The following is a 19187-nucleotide window of genomic DNA, read 5'->3' as shown; positions in this document are numbered from 1 at the left end:
AATAAACCTTAAAATACCTTATTAAGATTCTTCAGATCTTTGAGCATAGGATGTAAAAAAAAGATTATGATGATGATGTAAACAAAAAATAAACATTAAACTACATGATTCTGCTTCTTCTGTTCTTTGTGAAGATAATAATGTACAGATAATTTGTGTTGTAAGGGAAATAGACATAGCCAAAAAGACCCTGATGATGATGATTATGATGATACAAATAATGGTGATGTGAACAAAGAATAAATATTGTAGTCCCTGATTATGATCCTTCTCTTTTTTGTGTAAATAGTAGTGTTGATGAAAGATATGTAATTTGCCATTTGTAATAAAAGAATGATTATTTATATTGTAATTTAAATATTCATAGGATTCTCTATATTCACTTCTTATATATATATGTATATGTATATGTATATATATGTATATACATATACATATATATACATATATATACTTCTTATATATATATGTATATATATATATGTGTGTGTGTGTGTGTGTGTGTGTGTGTGTGTGTGTGTGTGTGTGTGTGCATGTGTGTGTGTATGTGTGTGTTTTCTCACAGATGACGTGGCTGAAGGTGGCGGAACGCCGCTGCAGCCGTGTTACAAAGCTCACCGCAAGCTCAGCGCAAAATTATATCATTGGCTGAAATTCTCCACGTGAGAATTTCTAACCAATCAGAGCCGAGTGTGATGACTCCTCGACAAACACTTTACGACATATCCGTATAGAGCATCCTGAGACGGCCACTGTCATAGAACCAGGAAGAAGGAAGGTGGGATAGCTTAAAAAGGCTAATATCCCAAAAACGATCGGAGAACTTTCCCTGAAAATGATGAGGTCGTCCAGGTGGAAGTGTGCGGTGCTGGTGTTACTCCCTGTTATATGTGTACTGTTGCCGGCTTGTGCGGATGAACATGATCATATGGTAAGGAAATGATTTCGGGCCGAAAAGCCTTATGCGGTGTTCCTTTAGCCCGACGCTTTGACTCATCAGCATATTGGGTTTTAATCAAAACACTGATTAATCCGGTGTCTCAGACCCGTATATGAGTCTTTATTTACCAAAAGATGCGAGTGTCATGTTACCGCAATTCAGACAAATTATATAACATCTCATTCTTCTTATGATGCTAATGCTAAAGCCAAGTAGTTAGCTAATTAGCTAGCTAGCGCAGCCGTAGCTACGTGGTCTAGAGGCCGAGTCCTGAATAAGCTGTTATTGTAAGACGTTAGGCACTACATAGGGTGTATAAACCGTGTCATACACTAATATTAGTCCGCTTATAAAGGGACAAACGAGTTATTTGGGCTGTAAGTTTGGTAAATGTACGCTAGACAAATAGCTATATATGCGCGCGCACAAACATTTTGATTATATATACATGTGTGTATGTATGCGCGCGCGCACAAACATTTTGATATACACTAAAGTTTTTGTACTAGTGTAAGGGGATTTCTTACTCACTAAAGTAGTCTAAGGTTAGCATGCTGTTTAATATGCCCGACTGTGTACACAAACAGATCCGGTTTGATTCAGGCCTGTCATAGGACATAAATCCCAAGCTGACAACTTCTTCTCAAACACAACAGTTAATGTCATATACAACTGGCCACACTGTATGGTTTTGTGTGGTAAAGCCTGTCAATTATCATCTGAAAGATATTACAATAAAATATGTGTGTGTATCTATGTGTGTATATATTTTCATTAGTAACTTGATTTAGAGAGATTCATCACTTTGTCTTGGTGCTTTTCAGTGTAGCTGTCATAAGGTTCCTTATCCTCAGTACTCTGCACACTGAGTGTGTGTTCATCACGAAGAAGTTTATAGTTACAGCTTAACAACTAACTAATTGTGTCGCTGTGGCTCAAAGACTGCACATTGTGCATGAGTATCTTCTTACACATGAAAAAATGGAGTTTTTACTTGCTTTCATGTTTGCATCAGGATTCAAGGCTGTTTTTTGTCTAACACCTTATAGCAGAAATGTTTATTTAAAATGTATTAAGGTCCAGCTGTATCAGATCAAATGACTTTCTTATAGATCAATATCACTGAAATGTAACAGCAGGTACTTTTTTGTGTGATTTAACTAGCAACTATGACCACCAAATAAGATGATTTTTTTAATAAGTTAAAAAAAACGATTGAGATTTGACACTTGAGAGAACTTCTGTTTTGTATTTGAAGCAGAGAATAAACACACATCTGTCTGTCAAATCTTCTGGCACTTCACTAATCAGACTAGAGCAACATTAGTTTCTGAGCCTGTCCCAATGAGGGGACACCAGTTCATCACAGAGCTTCTTTCACACTCTTGTCGATAAGTAAGTAGTTAACCTACCAGAATGTTTTTGAGACATGAAGAAATCAGAGAACCTCACAGAAACTTGCGAAGAATATGTGAAACTCTACACAGATCTGCAGGTTCGAGTCCAGTAGTGCTTCGGGATGCATAATAACGATGAAGACTCTAAGAAGTGTTTGTGAGTGTGTAAATGATAGAAGGATAGCGAGACCTTCCCAGAGCTGGTATGTTTTGTAGTGGTGTGTAAAGTTTTTATTTATTTATTTATGTATTTTTATAAGAAAGCCGTCTTCCCTACGTGTGTCCTTATTCTGGATTCATGGTCTTAGACAGATGGCTTACCTCAGCCGTTTGTCCTTTTAGGTGATGTACTTCATTCTCACACTGACCTTGAAGTTATCTAGAAGATTACAATTGACTAAGAGGTTCTTGACTCTGTTTAATTGACCTGAAGTCACTGAAGGGGACACATCCAGATATATCCTGCAAGCTGTTTCCTTTTTTTATTTGAAGTATTTTACTATTTTGTCTTTTGCTGACACACATTTGCTTAACTCACGTGTCGCATGTAGTCGTCCTCGATTAGCAAGGAGCATGTTGGTTTAGAAATGTCACGTTCCAGTGTGTGGAAAGAACTTTATTTATTATCAGCAGCATTTCATCTTGTAGCACATTTTCTTTCTTTCTTTGTCAACCAAGTTCATGAAACATGCAGTTTAAAGTTTTCCTGTTGATGATAGCTTCTATTAACATTTAGCATAACAATACAGCTGTGGGAAAAGTCTCAGGTTCTCTTCCTTTTTGAGTCTGATTCCTCTCAAGGTTTTTGACTTCATGTTGTCTCAGTGTGCTAGAATCTATTTAGTGAAACAGACGTGACAAAATATCTGGACGTGACAAAATAATTGATGTTCTGCATCAAAAAGTTGAAAGGAACTGCTGCAAAAATGTGGACCAGAGAGTACTCTGGTGTTTGTGGCTACACCCTATCTCTATCTATCTCAAGATCAGTCATTGTCAGAACGTCAGAGAGTTCGAGTCCTGTCCAGGAGCTGCACAGGGTTTAAAAACATGCAAAGTTTATGCAGAAATGTTTTTTAGTCCTTTAATAATCACAGAGTAGGTGCTGGATACGTTCATGTACGTTCATTTTTAAACAGATTCCTAAGTTCCAAATGTATATCAATCTAAGACACTAACACGGCACATTAATGATGACATGAAGAGTTACGGTTCTCCACATGCTTTTGAGGAGATTAGAAGTTCTTGTACTTGGCCTGAACTATCAAATTCTCTTCTAATTTGGTAAATTTGTCCAGGCAGTCAGTCTCTTACTAATCTCATAATTCTGTGTGCTCCTGTCCATAGTGCAATTCAAGCTGTGGGGTCGAGTTGGGTCAATATTGATTGTGTGCTATCAGCTTGGCTTGCTGGGTCTGATGCCATAGGTTGTTGATTTATTTATTTTTATCTTATTTAGGTCTGGTTTGGCTGCCCTTCTTTAAACAGATTTTTTAGTTTAGATCCTGTAGCTCTATAGCAGTGTAGTTGACATGGCAGGACCATGTTGCATGTAAAGCAGCTCCTGAACAGTCTGGTTTTTAACAATGTGTCTTTTTCACCGTCTGTCTGTCTGTGCGCACCCCCCGTCTGTCTGTCTGTGCGCACCCCCCGTCTGTCTGTCTGTGCGCACCCCCGTCTGTCTGTCTGTCTGTCTCTGTGCGCGCCTCCATCCGTCTGTCTGTCTGTGCGTGCCCCGTCTGTCTGTCTGTCTGTCCGTGGCGCCCCCGTCTGTCTGTCTGTCTCTCTGTGCGCGCCCCGCCTGTCTGTCTGTCTCTGTCTGTCTGTCTGTCTGTGCGCACCCCCGTCTGTCTGTCTGTCTGTGCGCACCCCCGTCTGTCTGTCTGTCTGTGCGCACCCCCGTCTGTCTGTCTGTCTGTGCGCACCCCCGTCTGTCTGTCTGTCTGTGCGCACCCCCGTCTGTCTGTCTGTCTGTGCGCACCCCCGTCTGTCTGTCTGTCTGTGCGCACCCCCGTCTGTCTGTCTGTCTGTGCGCACCCCCGTCTGTCTGTCTGTCTGTGCGCACCCCCGTCTGTCTGTGCGCGCCGCCGTCTGTCTGTCTGTCTGTGCGCGCCGCCGTCTGTCTGTCTGTCTGTGCGCGCCGCCGTCTGTCTGTCTGTCTGTGCGCGCCCCCGTCTGTCTGTCTGTCTCTGTGCGTGCCCCCGTCTGTCTGTCTGTCTCTGTGCATGCCCCCGTCTGTCTGTCATGTGCGCGCCCCCGTCTGTCTGTCTGTGCGCGCCCCCGTCTGTCTGTCTGTGCGCGCCCCGTCTGTCTGTCTGTGCGCGCCCCTGTCTGTCTCTGTCTGTGCGCGCCCCCGTCTGTCTGTCTGTCTGTGCGCGCCCCCGTCTGTCTGTCTGTCTGTGCGCGCCCCCGTCTGTCTGTCTGTCTGTCTGTGCGCGCCCCCGTCTGTCTGTCTGTCTGTCTGTGCGCGCCCCCGTCTGTCTGTGCGCGCCCCCGTCTGTCTGTGCGCGCCCCCGTCTGTCTGTGCGCGCCGCAGTCTGTCTGTCTGTCTGTGCGCGCCGCCGTCTGTCTGTCTGTCTGTGCGCGCCCCCGTCTGTCTGTCTGTCTCTGTGCGTGCCCCCGTCTGTCTGTCTGTCTCTGTGCGTGCCCCCGTCTGTCTGTCATGTGCGCGCCCCCGTTTGTCTGTCTGTGCACGCCCCCGTCTGTCTGTCTGTCTGTCTGTCTGTGCGCGCCCCGTCTGTCTGTCTGTGCGCGCCCCCGTCTGTCTGTGCGCGCCCCCGTCTGTCTGTGCGCGCCCCCGTCTGTCTGTGCGCGCCCCCGTCTGTCTGTGCGCGCCCCCGTCTGTCTGTGCGCGCCCCCGTCTGTCTGTGCGCGCCCCCGTCTGTCTGTGCGCGCCCCCGTCTGTCTGTGCGCGCCCCCGTCTGTCTGTGCGCGCCCCCGTCTGTCTGTGCGCGCCCCCGTCTGTCTGTGCGCGCCCCCGTCTGTCTGTGCGCGCCCCCGTCTGTCTGTGCGCGCCCCCGTCTGTCTGTGCGCGCCCCCGTCTGTCTGTGCGCGCCCCCGTCTGTCTGTGCGCGCCCCCGTCTGTCTGTGCGCGCCCCCGTCTGTCTGTGCGCGCCCCCGTCTGTCTGTGCGCGCCCCCGTCTGTCTGTGCGCGCCCCCGTCTGTCTGTGCGCGCCCCCGTCTGTCTGTGCGCGCCCCCGTCTGTCTGTGCGCGCCCCCGTCTGTCTGTGCGCGCCCCCGTCTGTCTGTCTCTGTCTGTGCGCGCCCCCGTCTGTCTGTGTCTGTCTGTGCGCGCCCCCGTCTGTCTGTCTCTGTCTGTGCGCGCCCCCGTCTGTCTGTCTCTGTCTGTGCGCGCCCCCGTCTGTCTGTCTCTGTCTGTGCGCGCCCCCGTCTGTCTGTCTCTGTCTGTGCGCGCCCCCGTCTGTCTGTCTGTCTGTCTGTCTGTGCGCGCCCCCGTCTGTCTGTCTGTGCGCGCCCCCGTCTGTCTGTCTCTCTGTCTGTCTGTCTGTGCGTGCCCCCGTCTGTCTGTCTGTCTGTCTGTGCGTGCCCCGGTCTGTCTGTCTGTCTGTCTGTGCGCGCCCCCGTCTGTCTGTCTGTGCGCGCCCCCGTCTGTCTGTCTCTCTGTCTGTCTGTCTGTGCGTGCCCCCGTCTGTCTGTCTGTCTGTCTGTGCGTGCCCCGGTCTGTCTGTCTGTCTGTCTGTGCGTGCCCCCGTCTGTCTGTGCGTGCCCCCGTCTGTCTGTGCGTGCCCCCGTCTGTCTGTCTGTTTGTGCGTGCCCCCGTCTGTCTGTCTGTTTGTGCGCGCCCCCGTCTGTCTGTCTGTCTGTGCGTGCCCCTGTCTGTCTGTGCACGCCCCCGTCTGCCTGGCTATCTGTCTTACTCTTTGCACGCATCTGTATGTCTTGTGTGTGCTTCTGTCTATCTGTGCACGAAAAGTCAAAAATTCTAAAAATATAAATATCAGATTGGTACCGTCTCTTTTAGTGGTCATTGGGCAAGTTTTATAAAATGTGGCATTACTTGTTTTTCTGGAGGTTGATTTTACACCTGCTTGTCATTGTGTACTCTGCTCTGCATATCCAGTGTGACAGGTTTGAACTGTGTGACAACCTGAAAGGCTGTAATCTGACTTGTTCCTTCTTTTTTGTCCAATACATCATGTAAATTTGTAAATATGCATAAAGCTTCCTCTTCCTGTTTGTAGCAATGTTTTGATGCCTTCTCAATGAGCTATTAATGTGATTTGTTGGAAATCTGAATGGTATCAAGTCTTGAATAATCAGTGCCACTTTTGCTGAAGACAGTGATGTGATTTATTTAAACAACCTGAACCCAATATGCCTCCTGCTCCTGTGGCTTTTTGTTCCAGCAAGCCTTTTGATAATCAAGCAAAAACTGAAAACCTACCTTTTCTCCAAAGAAACATGTTTTTGTTGTACCAGGTGATGACACTTTATCCTCTCCACCAGGGTTTTAGCAGGAGTGTACACGGCCCTGGAAAGATTAGGCCACATTTTGCCTTCTGTTGAAATAACCCCAGTCAACGTATATGTCCAAATCGACATGGTTGTATAAGATGTCCAGTAGGAGTAGAGATTTTGTACTTTTATGCAGTATAAAACATTCAAAGGAACAATCTCAGAAGTATGTGGGTCCCTGCTGAATTGCAGGAGTTTCATACACACCCATTGCTGTCTAGTGCATTAAATCAAGCACAAAGTCATCTTCATAGAGCCACATTGGCAGTAGAATTAGTCATACTGAAGCTCTGTGAATTTAAACATGGTTGTCACAAGGTGCCAAGAAGCAATAGACTACACAATCTCACAGAGTGTAGCCATGGGGTAGTGAAGTGTGTAGGAAGTAAAAAAAAATCACCTCTCGTGCATCACCTGCTACAGCTTTCCTAACTGCATCTGGAAGCAAGAACTGTACATCAGGAGCTTTGTATCTATATACAGTATCAGATGCCATGGCTGAGCATCTGCACCGAAAGATTGCTGCGACATATGAAATGTCTGCTGGAAAGGTGTTAACCTGGAAGGTGTTAAAGCATGTTAACCTGGAATCTATAGCAGTGGAAACATGTTCTCTGGTGTGATGAATTACGCTTCAATATCTGGCAGTATGATGGATGAATCTGGGATTAGTGGATACCAGGAGAACACTCCTGACTGATGCATAGTGCCAAAATTTAGTGGATAGATGATGATCTGTTGTTCAGGATATGGGACCATTGTTAAGGCTCATAGGCTTTGAAACGGGATGTCATATAGATGTGATAGTCAGATATGTTATCAGCATGTGACCTACTGATGTAAGTGTGATGGGTACTTCCTTCTTTCATTTAAACAGAGCTCTCTTGTCTTATGCAAATCTATCCATGCTGTCATAATAATTATAGAAGTCTTCCAACATCACTGAACAATCTAGAAGTTTGTACTTAATATCCTGACCTATCTGTTTAATAGGATTACACAGTACTTATGATCGTATGCCCAATGCTGTAAATGACTTTATTCCTGCTCAATTTCATTCTCATTGTTCTTGACAGTGGGATGGTAAGATACGTATAAAGCCAAAGCTGTAATGTAGTGCAAGAGGTCGTGACATGCCATTTGACTCTTCTAGGTGTGACAGGCTGACGCATGTTTGACATGCTTCTTGAGCTGTTTGTCAAAGGGGTGTTACTGGTTAGCACAATTTGAAAATTAAAATGCTCAAAACTTGAAGGCAAGCCAAAAATACGTGTGTGTGTACTTTACATCATGGAAGCTGTAATACCATGACCAAATGTAGATGGGCAAATGATTGTAAACCTATTCGTTATTATTTTAAGGAATAGTGAGAACATTATTGTATGATAATACAATAACGCTGTTAAACTCCGTGTCAAAATGAATATATAAAGCTAATTATTTTCTTGGTGTTTTTTTTTTTTTTTTAGTACGACGATAAAGAGGAGGTGGTTCTATGGATGAACACAGTGGGGCCATATCACAACAGGCAGGAAACGTATAAATATTTCTCCCTTCCTTTCTGCGTGGGCTCCAAGAAGACCATCAGCCACTACCATGAGACGCTGGGAGAAGCACTGCAGGGAGTTGAACTGGAGTTCAGCGGCCTAGACATTAAATTTAAAGGTACCCAAAGTTTTTTGTTGACCATTATAGATAAATTGTTATTCTGCTTGTCAGTCAGAGCATCACCAAACAATCGTGCACATCTGTGAACTAATGTATGTGGAAGATGGTAGATAGTTGTGCTGCACGATTAATCATATCGCAATCGTGATATCAAGCCTGTGCGATTATATGATGCAAAATGCTGCGATTTTATGAAATAAATAAATGCATGTATGGACATGACAACCCATTCTTTCTGAAAGCTGTTTGCCTATTTCATACACTACACCGCTATCCGCTAATAAAAAAAAAGACCAGTGAGTTTCAGTTTAGGCTGTGGCACGTGTGGCGCGTATGGTCACGGGTGAAGATGGATGCCGAGCAGACGGAAACTGAACTGGTGGCCAGAAAAAATGCTACCTCTGTTACATGTAGTGTCACTTTCGCCAGACGAGACGAAATATGTTCAACAACCTTTTTTTTCATGACTAAGACGAGACGATGACAAGACTGCACCGCTGTCCAAAAACGCTGACTAAGACTAAATTAACATGCATTATTGTTGACGAAAAAAAAAACGAGACAAATGTTTTGTATAAAATAAAAACTAAGATAAAATCTCTCTTCATTTTCATCTACAATTGTCTCTGCTTTTTCATCAGCTGTTACGCCTTTAAAATATTCCGTACAAGTTCGCGGCTTCGCGCTGTTGCTCAAGTTACAGGTCTCATACGCCTGTGGCTGCAACACGACACTGCTGAACAATTGTATTGCTTCCGCTAAAGAAAATAGTGCGCTCCGTCTCTACAGTTAGAATCCCGTGTGTCCATGGCAACGCTCTGTTTTTCATGGCAACGGTGTGTTATAGTTAGCAGCGGTCTGTTATCAAGAAATAAAATAGTGTGTGCGTAGAAATAATTCGTCCACACGCTGCTCAAAAAATAAAAAATCCTGAGCGCAAGTCCACCGTCTAGGCGGATTTTTGTGTTAAATATTTCCTGTAGCTGCGCAGGCACTTTTATTGTACATGACCGCTTATGTCCCGATGACCAGTCTTTACATTAAGATTAAAAGCAGTATCAGTAAAGTAAAAAATGTGATGTGCAGTCAAGTTCGAGTGTATGCACTGTTTAAACGAGTGTTCTCAACTTCTCACTGATACTTTTGTGATTTGCGGAGTTTTGAAGTTTTATAGCCTTGATATTGTTTCTTATTCAAAAGTGGTGACAGAAAAAACTCTTTACCCCCAACCTTAAACTTCTTTCCCTGTCACAGTCACATCATAATCATAATTAATAATTATGCTTAAAAGCAAATGTATATGTAAGGAAAATATCAATAATGGTGTGTGCAATACCATGTATAACTTGCATTTAAGTTGGTAATTTACGTATGTATGTATGTGTGTGTGTGTGTGTGTGTGTATGTGTGTAATATATATATACGGTATACCTACAGTTTTGATCTTATCTTTTTGATCTAATATTTTCATTAATCAGCATTAATGTTATTTTATATTTTAATTTAAAACATTTTGCATTTGCTTGTTGTTGCTAGTTTGTGTTTAGAAATACAAATTTCAGCATTATCAGTCATCTGTGTGTGCATTTTCCTTGAGAACCAAGCAAGTTGACTCATGATACCATTTGTTTATTATATCGCAATCGCAATATTGACCTCAATAATCACAATATGACATTTTCCCTAAATCGTGCAGCAATAGTAGATAGCACTTTCATCTGTTTCTGCAATAGTGGAGAACTTCGTTGTGTGTGTGTGTGTAGAAACACCACTGACTATGGCATATGCATACACGTTATGTATATATAAAAGTTGTATCAGTTATTGATACTTTAGTTAGCATAGTTGGGTAATGTTAGCTTAATGCTTCACTTAAATTAACTAGCTAACATTTTGTCATCTAGCTAGCTACTTCTAGCTGTGTAATACTTCTAGCTATGTAATTTTAGATAGCTTAGTAACATTAGCATCATTAGCATTTACTCTCAATAATGTGTCTTTCTGGCTAATTACTTTTATGGAATGAAGTATGGTGAGAGCTTTCTCAGCAGGTATTGGCTGATATTTGTAAATGCTCTGTTTTTTAGTTAAATTAGCCAAATGAAATGCTGATGTTCTTGTTTTACCTGATATGTAGGTTCAATGACTGAAAGGAAGTTTTGGGGAGGCACTTATAATTGTTTTGTGATAATCTTTCCTAAATGGCATCTCATTGTTATATTCTGAAGAACATTCATAGCCATATAATCTATCAACATTTGAAACTTTGCTGTCTGTCAGTTAAAGGCAGGGTCTTTGTTGTTTGAAAGCCAATGTTGACATTTGAAATCACCAAAACAAACACACCCCTAACCCAAATGGGTCCCACCCCTGTATTGATAGCTCCACCCACACATACATACGCAACCCAGGCAAATAATGGAAAGAAATGTGTCTTTATCATAGCTGAAGGGAAGAACGATACGATTGCAGATAAACAAACAAGCAAAAATGACACAAAAGCATAATCATGCAAAGGAAGGCATATATTAGTTCTGTGTAACAAAGCAAAACCAACATTACTCACCTATCGAGAAGGAAAAAAGCGCCTCGGCGTCTGAAGTAAAGTTGGCCGCATATTCACAGATTGGAGTTTCCCGAGACAATAACTCCTGAGCTAAACGCTGTTACTAGCAAATCGCAGTTCTAGCTGCCTCTCTACATTACTACAATAGAAAAGAGGTGTTATTTGTGTAGTAACAGGAGTTTAGCTCAGGTGTTATTGACTCGGGAAACTCCAATCTGTGAATATGCGGCCAACTTCCCGCTCCTTCAGTTCTCTCCAGCTCTGGAAAGCTGATCCTATATTAACACGGGTCCTACTTCTTGCCTTTAATGTAAACCTTTTTTCACTTTCTTTCTTTGTTTTTATCCTCCATGTCAATGTTAAAACCGCTTTCTGCTAATGTCACACATGCGCAATGAACACTCTCTCTGCACATATTGACAAGCCCCGCCCCTTTCTGCTCATTGGCTACACGTTAGTTTTGTATTTGTTTTGTTTGTCGGCCCAACTTAGTGTTCTGAAGCATTTCTCAAACAACGAAGACCCTACCTTTAACTCATGCTGGTGAAACCGGTCTAATCAAATCTAAACTGTAAACTGCACAAGCAAACACTTGAGTACATCATTATAAAGTGAACCTCTGCCATACCATAGTAAATGCTGTCCTAGATACTGGTTTTAGCTCTACAGATATTCAGCTAATATTGAAAATGTAGCTATTCTGACTGTTTAATACAATGTGTAATATCCATAATGTCCAGCTACAATTGAGAAAATCCTTTCAGTGGAAGAATTCTGTGCAACAAGAGAAATTTATATTTTTGCTTTTGGAAAATATACTGAATTTTATTTATTTATTTTTCCTTTTCCAGACGAAGTGATGCAGACGACATACTGTGAAATCGAGCTGGACAAAGCTAAGAGAGACGCCTTTGTCTACGCCATCAAGAACCACTACTGGTACCAAATGTACATTGACGACCTGCCTATCTGGGGTGAGTGGACCAGGAATTTTGTGCTTGGCAAAGCTTCATGAAAAGCCTTGGGATTCATTACCACTAAGCTCTCCGAGCTCTTGGGAGATCTCACTAGTTTTAATTTCATTAGGAGTCTGTGATTAAATATTTCTGATTTATTTTTTTCTATAATTCTCTCAATGTATCTTATTGTACGTTTACTATACAGTCATTTTACTATCTCATTAATGTTTCAGAAACATTTAGTAACATTCTATTGCTACCTGTTTTGTAAAACTACTTTGCTGATTGGATCTCAGGGATTGTCGGTGAGGCAGATGAGAACGGGGAAGACCATTACCTCTGGACTTACAAAAAGCTGGAAATTGGCTTCAACGGTAACAGAATTGTAGATGTTAACTTGACCAGCGAGGGCAAAGTCAAGCTTGTGCCGAACACGAGAATCGCCATGTCTTACTCGGTGAGCACTTTTACACCACCCCACACAGACCCCTCCATTCTGTACCTGCAGCACATGTACTTGACTGTGACATGACTATATAAACTACATGCCATTCTGCTAAATGCCAGAAATGTAAATGCCACATGTTATACAATCACAGCACTGAATACCGATATTAAAGTATTGAACAAGCTTTTGTCTCTTTTTTCTTTACTGTAGGTAAAGTGGAAAAAGTCTGACGTGAAGTTTGAAGACCGTTTTGACAAATACCTTGATCCATCCTTCTTTCAACACAGAGTAAGCAAATCTGTACAAATAAGTATATTTTATTTAAGGTGTTTTTTTTTCTTGAGCTTGTGGATAACAAATACTCTGGTCCGTAATAGAGAAAGATTTGGAAAGTTGTTTTTTTTTTCCTCCTCCCAATAACAGATTCACTGGTTCTCCATATTTAACTCCTTCATGATGGTGATCTTCCTGGTGGGCTTGGTCTCTATGATCTTGATGAGGACGCTGAGGAAAGACTATGCCAGATACAGCAAAGAGGAGGAAATGGATGATATGGTGAGTTCAGTAAACTATAGTATCTCTACACTTTGTCTAATGTTGATGGATGAAATCATCTTGATGGATTGTGTAGTGATGGATTAAAGAAATGAGTAAGGAGTAAAACAATATTTCAGATAGTTATAGGAAAATAATCAGACTGTGTGGTCTGACTCTAATGTTGATTATTTGATAAGAGGATGTATTGAAGTGGTTTATTGCGCTGATACCACAGCCACTAATGAGTTCTTTTTTTTGTTTTATTTCAAAAACTGTCTCATATTTTTATGGTTCTGCGTAATTTTCTGGAACATTCATGAAGTTGTATCAGTTCTCTTACCATCCTTATTTATTTATTTATTTATTTATTTATTTATTTTGCTTCTAAGGAAAAAAGACAGGTTTTCATGTTTGTGAGAAACTACACGTTTCCCGTGTTGGGGGGGAGTAAAGGAACAGCTCTCTCTCTCTCTCATCTAATGTACGCAGGACCGAGATCTCGGGGACGAGTACGGCTGGAAGCAAGTCCATGGTGATGTGTTCAGACCCTCCAGTCACCCTCTGATCTTCTCCTCCCTGATTGGCTCTGGTTGCCAGATCTTCTCTGTGTCCCTCATTGTTATCATTGTGGCCATGCTTGAGGATTTGTACACCGAGTAAGTCTCAAGGACACTTTTAGTTGTTCCTGAATGATTTAACAGGCAAATGAATGTTACTGATGAGGTTGTTTTATTTTTCTTTTCTTTTCTTTACCTTTTTCTTCTTATTCTTGTAGGAGAGGATCGATGCTGAGCACAGCTATATTTGTGTATGCCGCCACTTCCCCAGTAAATGGTTACTTTGGGGGAAGCCTGTATGCCAAACAAGGGGGTAAGAGTATCCTAACTATTATAAAATGTTTAATTCTGTTCAATGTGCAGACACGACCTCTTTTAGATATTACTGCAGAGGACAAACAGATACTGTTACATAGGCATGAGAAACACAGAGATTTATCCTCATATGCAACAATACTGCGCATAGCATAAATCACCTTAATGCCAATGACTGAAAGTGTTTAAATAACTCCATAATAATGTTTCCATTTTTGTTATGCGAGTGTGTTTGCTCAGCCATGTGGTTGTTCCCTCTGTGTTTGAACAGGGAGGAGATGGATAAAGCAGATGTTTATTGGAGCATTCCTGATTCCTGCTATGGTTTGTGGCACAGCTTTCTTCATCAACTTCATTGCTATCTACTACCACGCCTCCAGAGCCATCCCATTTGGCACCATGGTGAGTTTTTAACAAGCTTCATGGTTTATTTATACCACATCTCAATATATCCTTCTATAACACAAGCTCATTCGGTTGCCTGCTGGGTCAGTAAACTAAAATAAGCAATTGATTTGCAAAGGTCAAAGTAATAATGTAACCATTCTTTTTAATACTCATCGCTTTCTGACGTCTTTCAGCCTGCAACCTGGATATTGATTGAAGTCTGCAACTATCCGGGATATATGAATACTTAATGTTCTTAGAGAACTCAGTGGGCCTTTTTACACCTGGTCACTTCATGTGTTTTCTCTGATCCGATAGCTATCTGATTTGTTAAAACTGTTCCATTTACATTAGGCCACATAAATGCGTCTTGGCGCATCTGATATCAATCCGATCTTTCTACTCCCGCCCAAAATGCAAATATATTTTACCTCATTTCCAGGGTAATTGAAACGGAACACGCTTTGGTGTAGGCGGTTCAAAAAGAAGACGGAAAAACTTGTTACTGCGGTCATGCTACAAAAAACAGCTTTCACTGTTTGCTGCATTTTCGCTGGTGGCAGCAGTGCATTTTAAGACCCAACGAGACACCTGGGTGAAAGATCACCTGTGAGTGACGTACGTCTGTTTGGGAGGAGTATAGCGCTGACATATGTGGCTTGAACAACCACATGCATTTACACCTGTCCAGTTTCATCTGAAATGCGTCCCAGACCACCTCCTGAAGTGGTTTGAACGTTCGGATTTATATCCGTCTCGAAAACATTTCGGAGGGCATTTAGACCTGGTCTTTTTACAATCGGATAGCTATCGGATCACAGAAAACGCATGAAGTGACCAGTTGTAAAAAGCCCGAATGATTCTTATATCATGAGACATACAACTAAATGTAGTTTAACTTGTATAGAACATGCCCATGTTAGTGATCTAGTGTGAAGAGAGTTTGCCATTTTCATGTAGTCAAAAGTTTTATCTTGCGTGACAGCAGATACAGATGTGCATTAAGTCCCCAATAAGTTACATTGATGTAGACACTTTGTAGGTCTAAAGCTTGCGTTAGTTCTTAAGTCAGTCATGAGAGTAAGATATAATCTGGTTAGACTTCCTCATCACAGGTGTACAGCCTTATCCGGAAAGGTGTGCAGGTCTTCATTACAATTAAGCAGTAGCTACATCTGTTAAGCACAGTCCAAAACACACACGCGTCCCTTATGTGTAAATACACAGCGTATACATGTACACATAAGGGACTTGTGTGGTTAGATCATTAAAAAAACAGACAAACTGTTCAGATTGTATTTGATAGCAGGAACAGTTTAAGTAAAGCCACACTGCACCTCTGTTCTTGATTATTTGATTTTTATATCTAAAATATGCGTATTTATGACACATAATTGAGGTCAGCATTGGCTAATAAAGATCATTATAGAGTAGAAGAGTTTGAACTCTTTGAACTCTTTTTTCCAGGTTGCAGTTTGCTGCATCTGCTTTTTCGTCATCCTGCCTCTAAACTTGGTGGGGACGATCCTGGGCCGGAATCTCTCGGGACAGCCCAACTTTCCCTGCAGGGTCAACGCCGTGCCCAGGCCCATCCCAGAGAAGAAATGGTATATCTTACTTTTCTAATTAGACATGTGGACTAATTATGGGGTTTTGTGTGAGGGCAGTATACAACTTCTAAAATATTTGTGTGTGTTTCATTATCAGGTTCATGGAACCTGCGGTCATCGTGTGTCTGGGTGGCATCCTGCCATTCGGGTCTATATTCATTGAGATGTAAGTATTTTGATTCCTCCATCTTTGTTTTTCCTTTTTTCCATGCTGAATGCACAATTCCAAATGCTTTCTCCTTTTTTGCAGGTACTTTATTTTCACCTCATTTTGGGCCTACAAGATTTATTATGTGTATGGATTCATGATGCTCGTGTTGGTAATCTTGTGCATCGTGACAGTGTGCGTGACCATCGTTTGTACCTACTTCCTCCTCAATGCTGAAGACTACAGATGGTGAGGGAATGAACAACCTGTACATTTCTATTAACCAGAGGACAGCTCTATTAAAGTATGCATCAATATAGGTTTATTAGATCAACTCGTTTCTTTTTTTAATATACTAATTTTGGAAAATTTTCAGAACTTTTTTTTCCCCCCAAAAATACATTACTAGCTGTAGACTTTCTGTTCCTGGTGGTCCAGTGGCAGGATAATGTGCTCTTGCAACAGTGGCCTGAGTTTGATTCCCAGGCAGGGAACTAACCCATGCATTGAGGGGTTAAATCTCAGTGCTGGCCTGGAAAAAAATGAGTGTTGCACCAGGAGGGGTAACAGGAGTAAAACCTGTACCAAAATCAATACATGTGGATCGGATGATCTGCTGTGTTTACCCCAAAAATGGGAGAATCAGAAGGACAACTAGTATTATAACAATTTTTATTATTTTTTTCCCCCAACCCCCATTAGGGTTGTGTTTTGGGTGAGGGAACTGATGGGTATGAGATTTTCCTCCCCTTTCTCTCCAATTCGGTCCCCTAACAATTCCTACTCCCTGGTCCTACTCGCTCTCTCCCATCAAATACGACACAGTAGCTGGCTTTGTATGATTTAGACGAAGCAAAACACATCATTTTAATTAGCTGCTCATATTGCTTCACACAGTAGCACATCCCTCTTCTGCACATACTCTTACAATTAACTAGTGTCACTAAGAGGGAGGACACCATCCATCCTACACAGCCAAATTCTGCTCTGTCTGCTCTCAGCAACAGACGATGTGGCATCGTCAGGATTTGCTTGCTCACGGTCCTGACCATACGGTACCAGGAATTTCTTTTGATCAGTCTTGCATTACCTTCAACTAACTAAACAGATGAATTCTGTTTGTCCCAAAGTAAGAAATGATTCAGAATAAAACAAGTAATGACTTGAAAACTGACTGAATATTTTTTCATTCTTTTTTGCAGGCAGTGGACAAGCTTTCTTTCTGCTGCTTCCACAGCAGTTTATGTTTACATGTATTCCTTTTACTACTATTTCTTCAAAACAAAGTGAGTTTGACTTGTTTTTTTTTTTTTAATCTCAGCTCGGTGACTTAGCTAATTAAATCTATGAAAAAAAAAAAAAACAACTATACATTTCTCCAATGCGCTGGTAATCATACAACTGCCATAACCAGACGTTTGACTGATGAATGTGTTGTCTGTTTGTCTGTAGGATGTATGGTTTGTTTCAGACATCATTCTATTTCGGCTATATGGCGGTGTTCAGTACTGCTTTGGGTATAATGTGTGGTACGTACCATCGATTTATTTAGACGGTTTATTTCCTTCAACTATTTAAGCCCGCAACTAGTTTTACTTATTATTCATTTTTTTGTGTCAATTTTCCAGGAGCCATCGGTTACATGGGAACAAGTGCCTTTGTGAGAAAGATCTACACAAACGTGAAGATTGACTAGGGACTCAACAGCATCCGTGCAATCGGCTGACATTTCCCAGCACTGGTGGACATGAGTCGTTGTTCCGTTTTTTTTTTTTTGTTTTGTTTTTTTCTTTTTGCAAGAAGAGATTGTGATCTTATCTTGTATAAATCTAGTTTTCCATTTTCTCAGCAAATTCAAGGTTGCAAGATTGTGTGCACACGGGCATATAATGTAAGATGAAATAAAAGTGAGTTTTATTTTTATTTTTATTTTTAATTAACTGTGTTTCATTTCTTTCCTCTGGAGCAAATGTGTATTTTTTTTATTTTTTTTTTAAGAGTCTTTGGATGTTCTCCAATAACTCTGTCCCACCCAGCATGAGCGAACGTAGACCTTTATCGATGGAGTAGTCTAGCTCTCTTCAGTGAAGAGGCCAAAGTGTATGGAGAGCCTTTGTTTGGTTGTAGGCGAAAATTGGAGGGTTGCGATAGTGTACCTGCTCCTACTGTCTGTTTTTGCATTGTTAAGTTGAGCGATGTCGTCGTTGTCATCTTTTAAAACACTTGTTTCCGATCACCAAGAGCATAGATGGAAAAAAATTGGTTAATAGCTTTTCTGCCACCAGACAAAACAAACCACCTTTTTTCACTTGACACTACATAGTTCAGATTACTATACAAGTTAAAAATGAGGCATAAATCACCCAGGTCCTGATCCAGGTCTTAGATTAATGTATGGTCCAATCATCTGCAGCAAGTGCGGATGTTTTTTAAATTTGGTTGTTTTGAAGTGGTCTTGTGTTTTCCAGTTTAGTCTTACTTTTAATGTTGGGATTTAAATGAAGTCTGAGTGTGAAGATAATAAATGGATGGGGTAAACCTGTATATAACCTTAATAATGTAACTGTAGAAGTAGATTCCAAAATGTATTTTGGTTGTACAGATTTATTACACTGTTTTGTTTTTGTTTTTTTGTTTTTAAAAAAAAAGAGGTTCAGTTGAATGATTTTGTCTTTTCTTCTTTTTACTTTGTGAGCTCGGGGTGGGTGGCATTGTTACTTCTTGCCTGTTTAGTGCATGACGTTTTCATCTTGCTGCATAAACCAGTTCTGTTTGTACCAGCTTTCTTTGACTTTTTCTTTGCTCTTTGACTCCTGACACATGCTCAAAATACGTTTTGTGTAACAGTAAAAAAGAACTTTCTGGCTGCTTGTAGAGAAAACTATCATATATGCGTTTTTGTTGTTTATTTATGATTTTAAAGCTTTAAATGGCTCGCCCTGTCCATAAGAGCACCCTCCCTCATGCTAAATTCCCCATCCATTACCACAGGCAGCATTGTGAACATCGGACACATGCACGGTTTTTGCGAGCATACTGTTAAAGGGTGACGTTATTGTACTTTATTTGATTTTGATGTTTTTTCTAACTACAGGAAGTTCCGCAGGAGCACTCCGACGAAGCTCGTGTTTTTTCGTTCTGCTGTATACAGTATGTAACAAAAGATGTGAGACGTGGCA

The 19187-nt window shown here is 41.6% G+C and overlaps 1 protein-coding gene across 1 annotated transcript; it reads left to right on the top strand.

Moving 5' to 3' along the window:
* The first annotated feature begins 720 nt into the window (after window positions 1-720).
* tm9sf3 (transmembrane 9 superfamily member 3) lies at window positions 721-18785 on the top strand. Its single transcript, XM_027174869.2, has 15 exons — window positions 721-931; window positions 8283-8478; window positions 11899-12021; window positions 12303-12463; window positions 12665-12742; window positions 12878-13009; window positions 13481-13647; window positions 13767-13861; window positions 14135-14265; window positions 15718-15857; window positions 15958-16026; window positions 16111-16257; window positions 17211-17294; window positions 17461-17537; window positions 17637-18785. The coding sequence occupies exons 1-15, from the start codon at window positions 836-838 to the stop codon at window positions 17702-17704; spliced, it is 1764 nt and encodes a 587-aa protein (XP_027030670.1). The 5' UTR covers window positions 721-835; the 3' UTR covers window positions 17705-18785.
* Window positions 18786-19187: the final 402 nt, after the last annotated feature.

Source organism: Tachysurus fulvidraco, chromosome 4 (genome assembly GCF_022655615.1).
Source record: "Tachysurus fulvidraco isolate hzauxx_2018 chromosome 4, HZAU_PFXX_2.0, whole genome shotgun sequence".
Lineage (NCBI taxonomy): Eukaryota > Metazoa > Chordata > Actinopteri > Siluriformes > Bagridae > Tachysurus > Tachysurus fulvidraco.
This window is presented reverse-complemented; position numbering and strand designations above follow the sequence as displayed.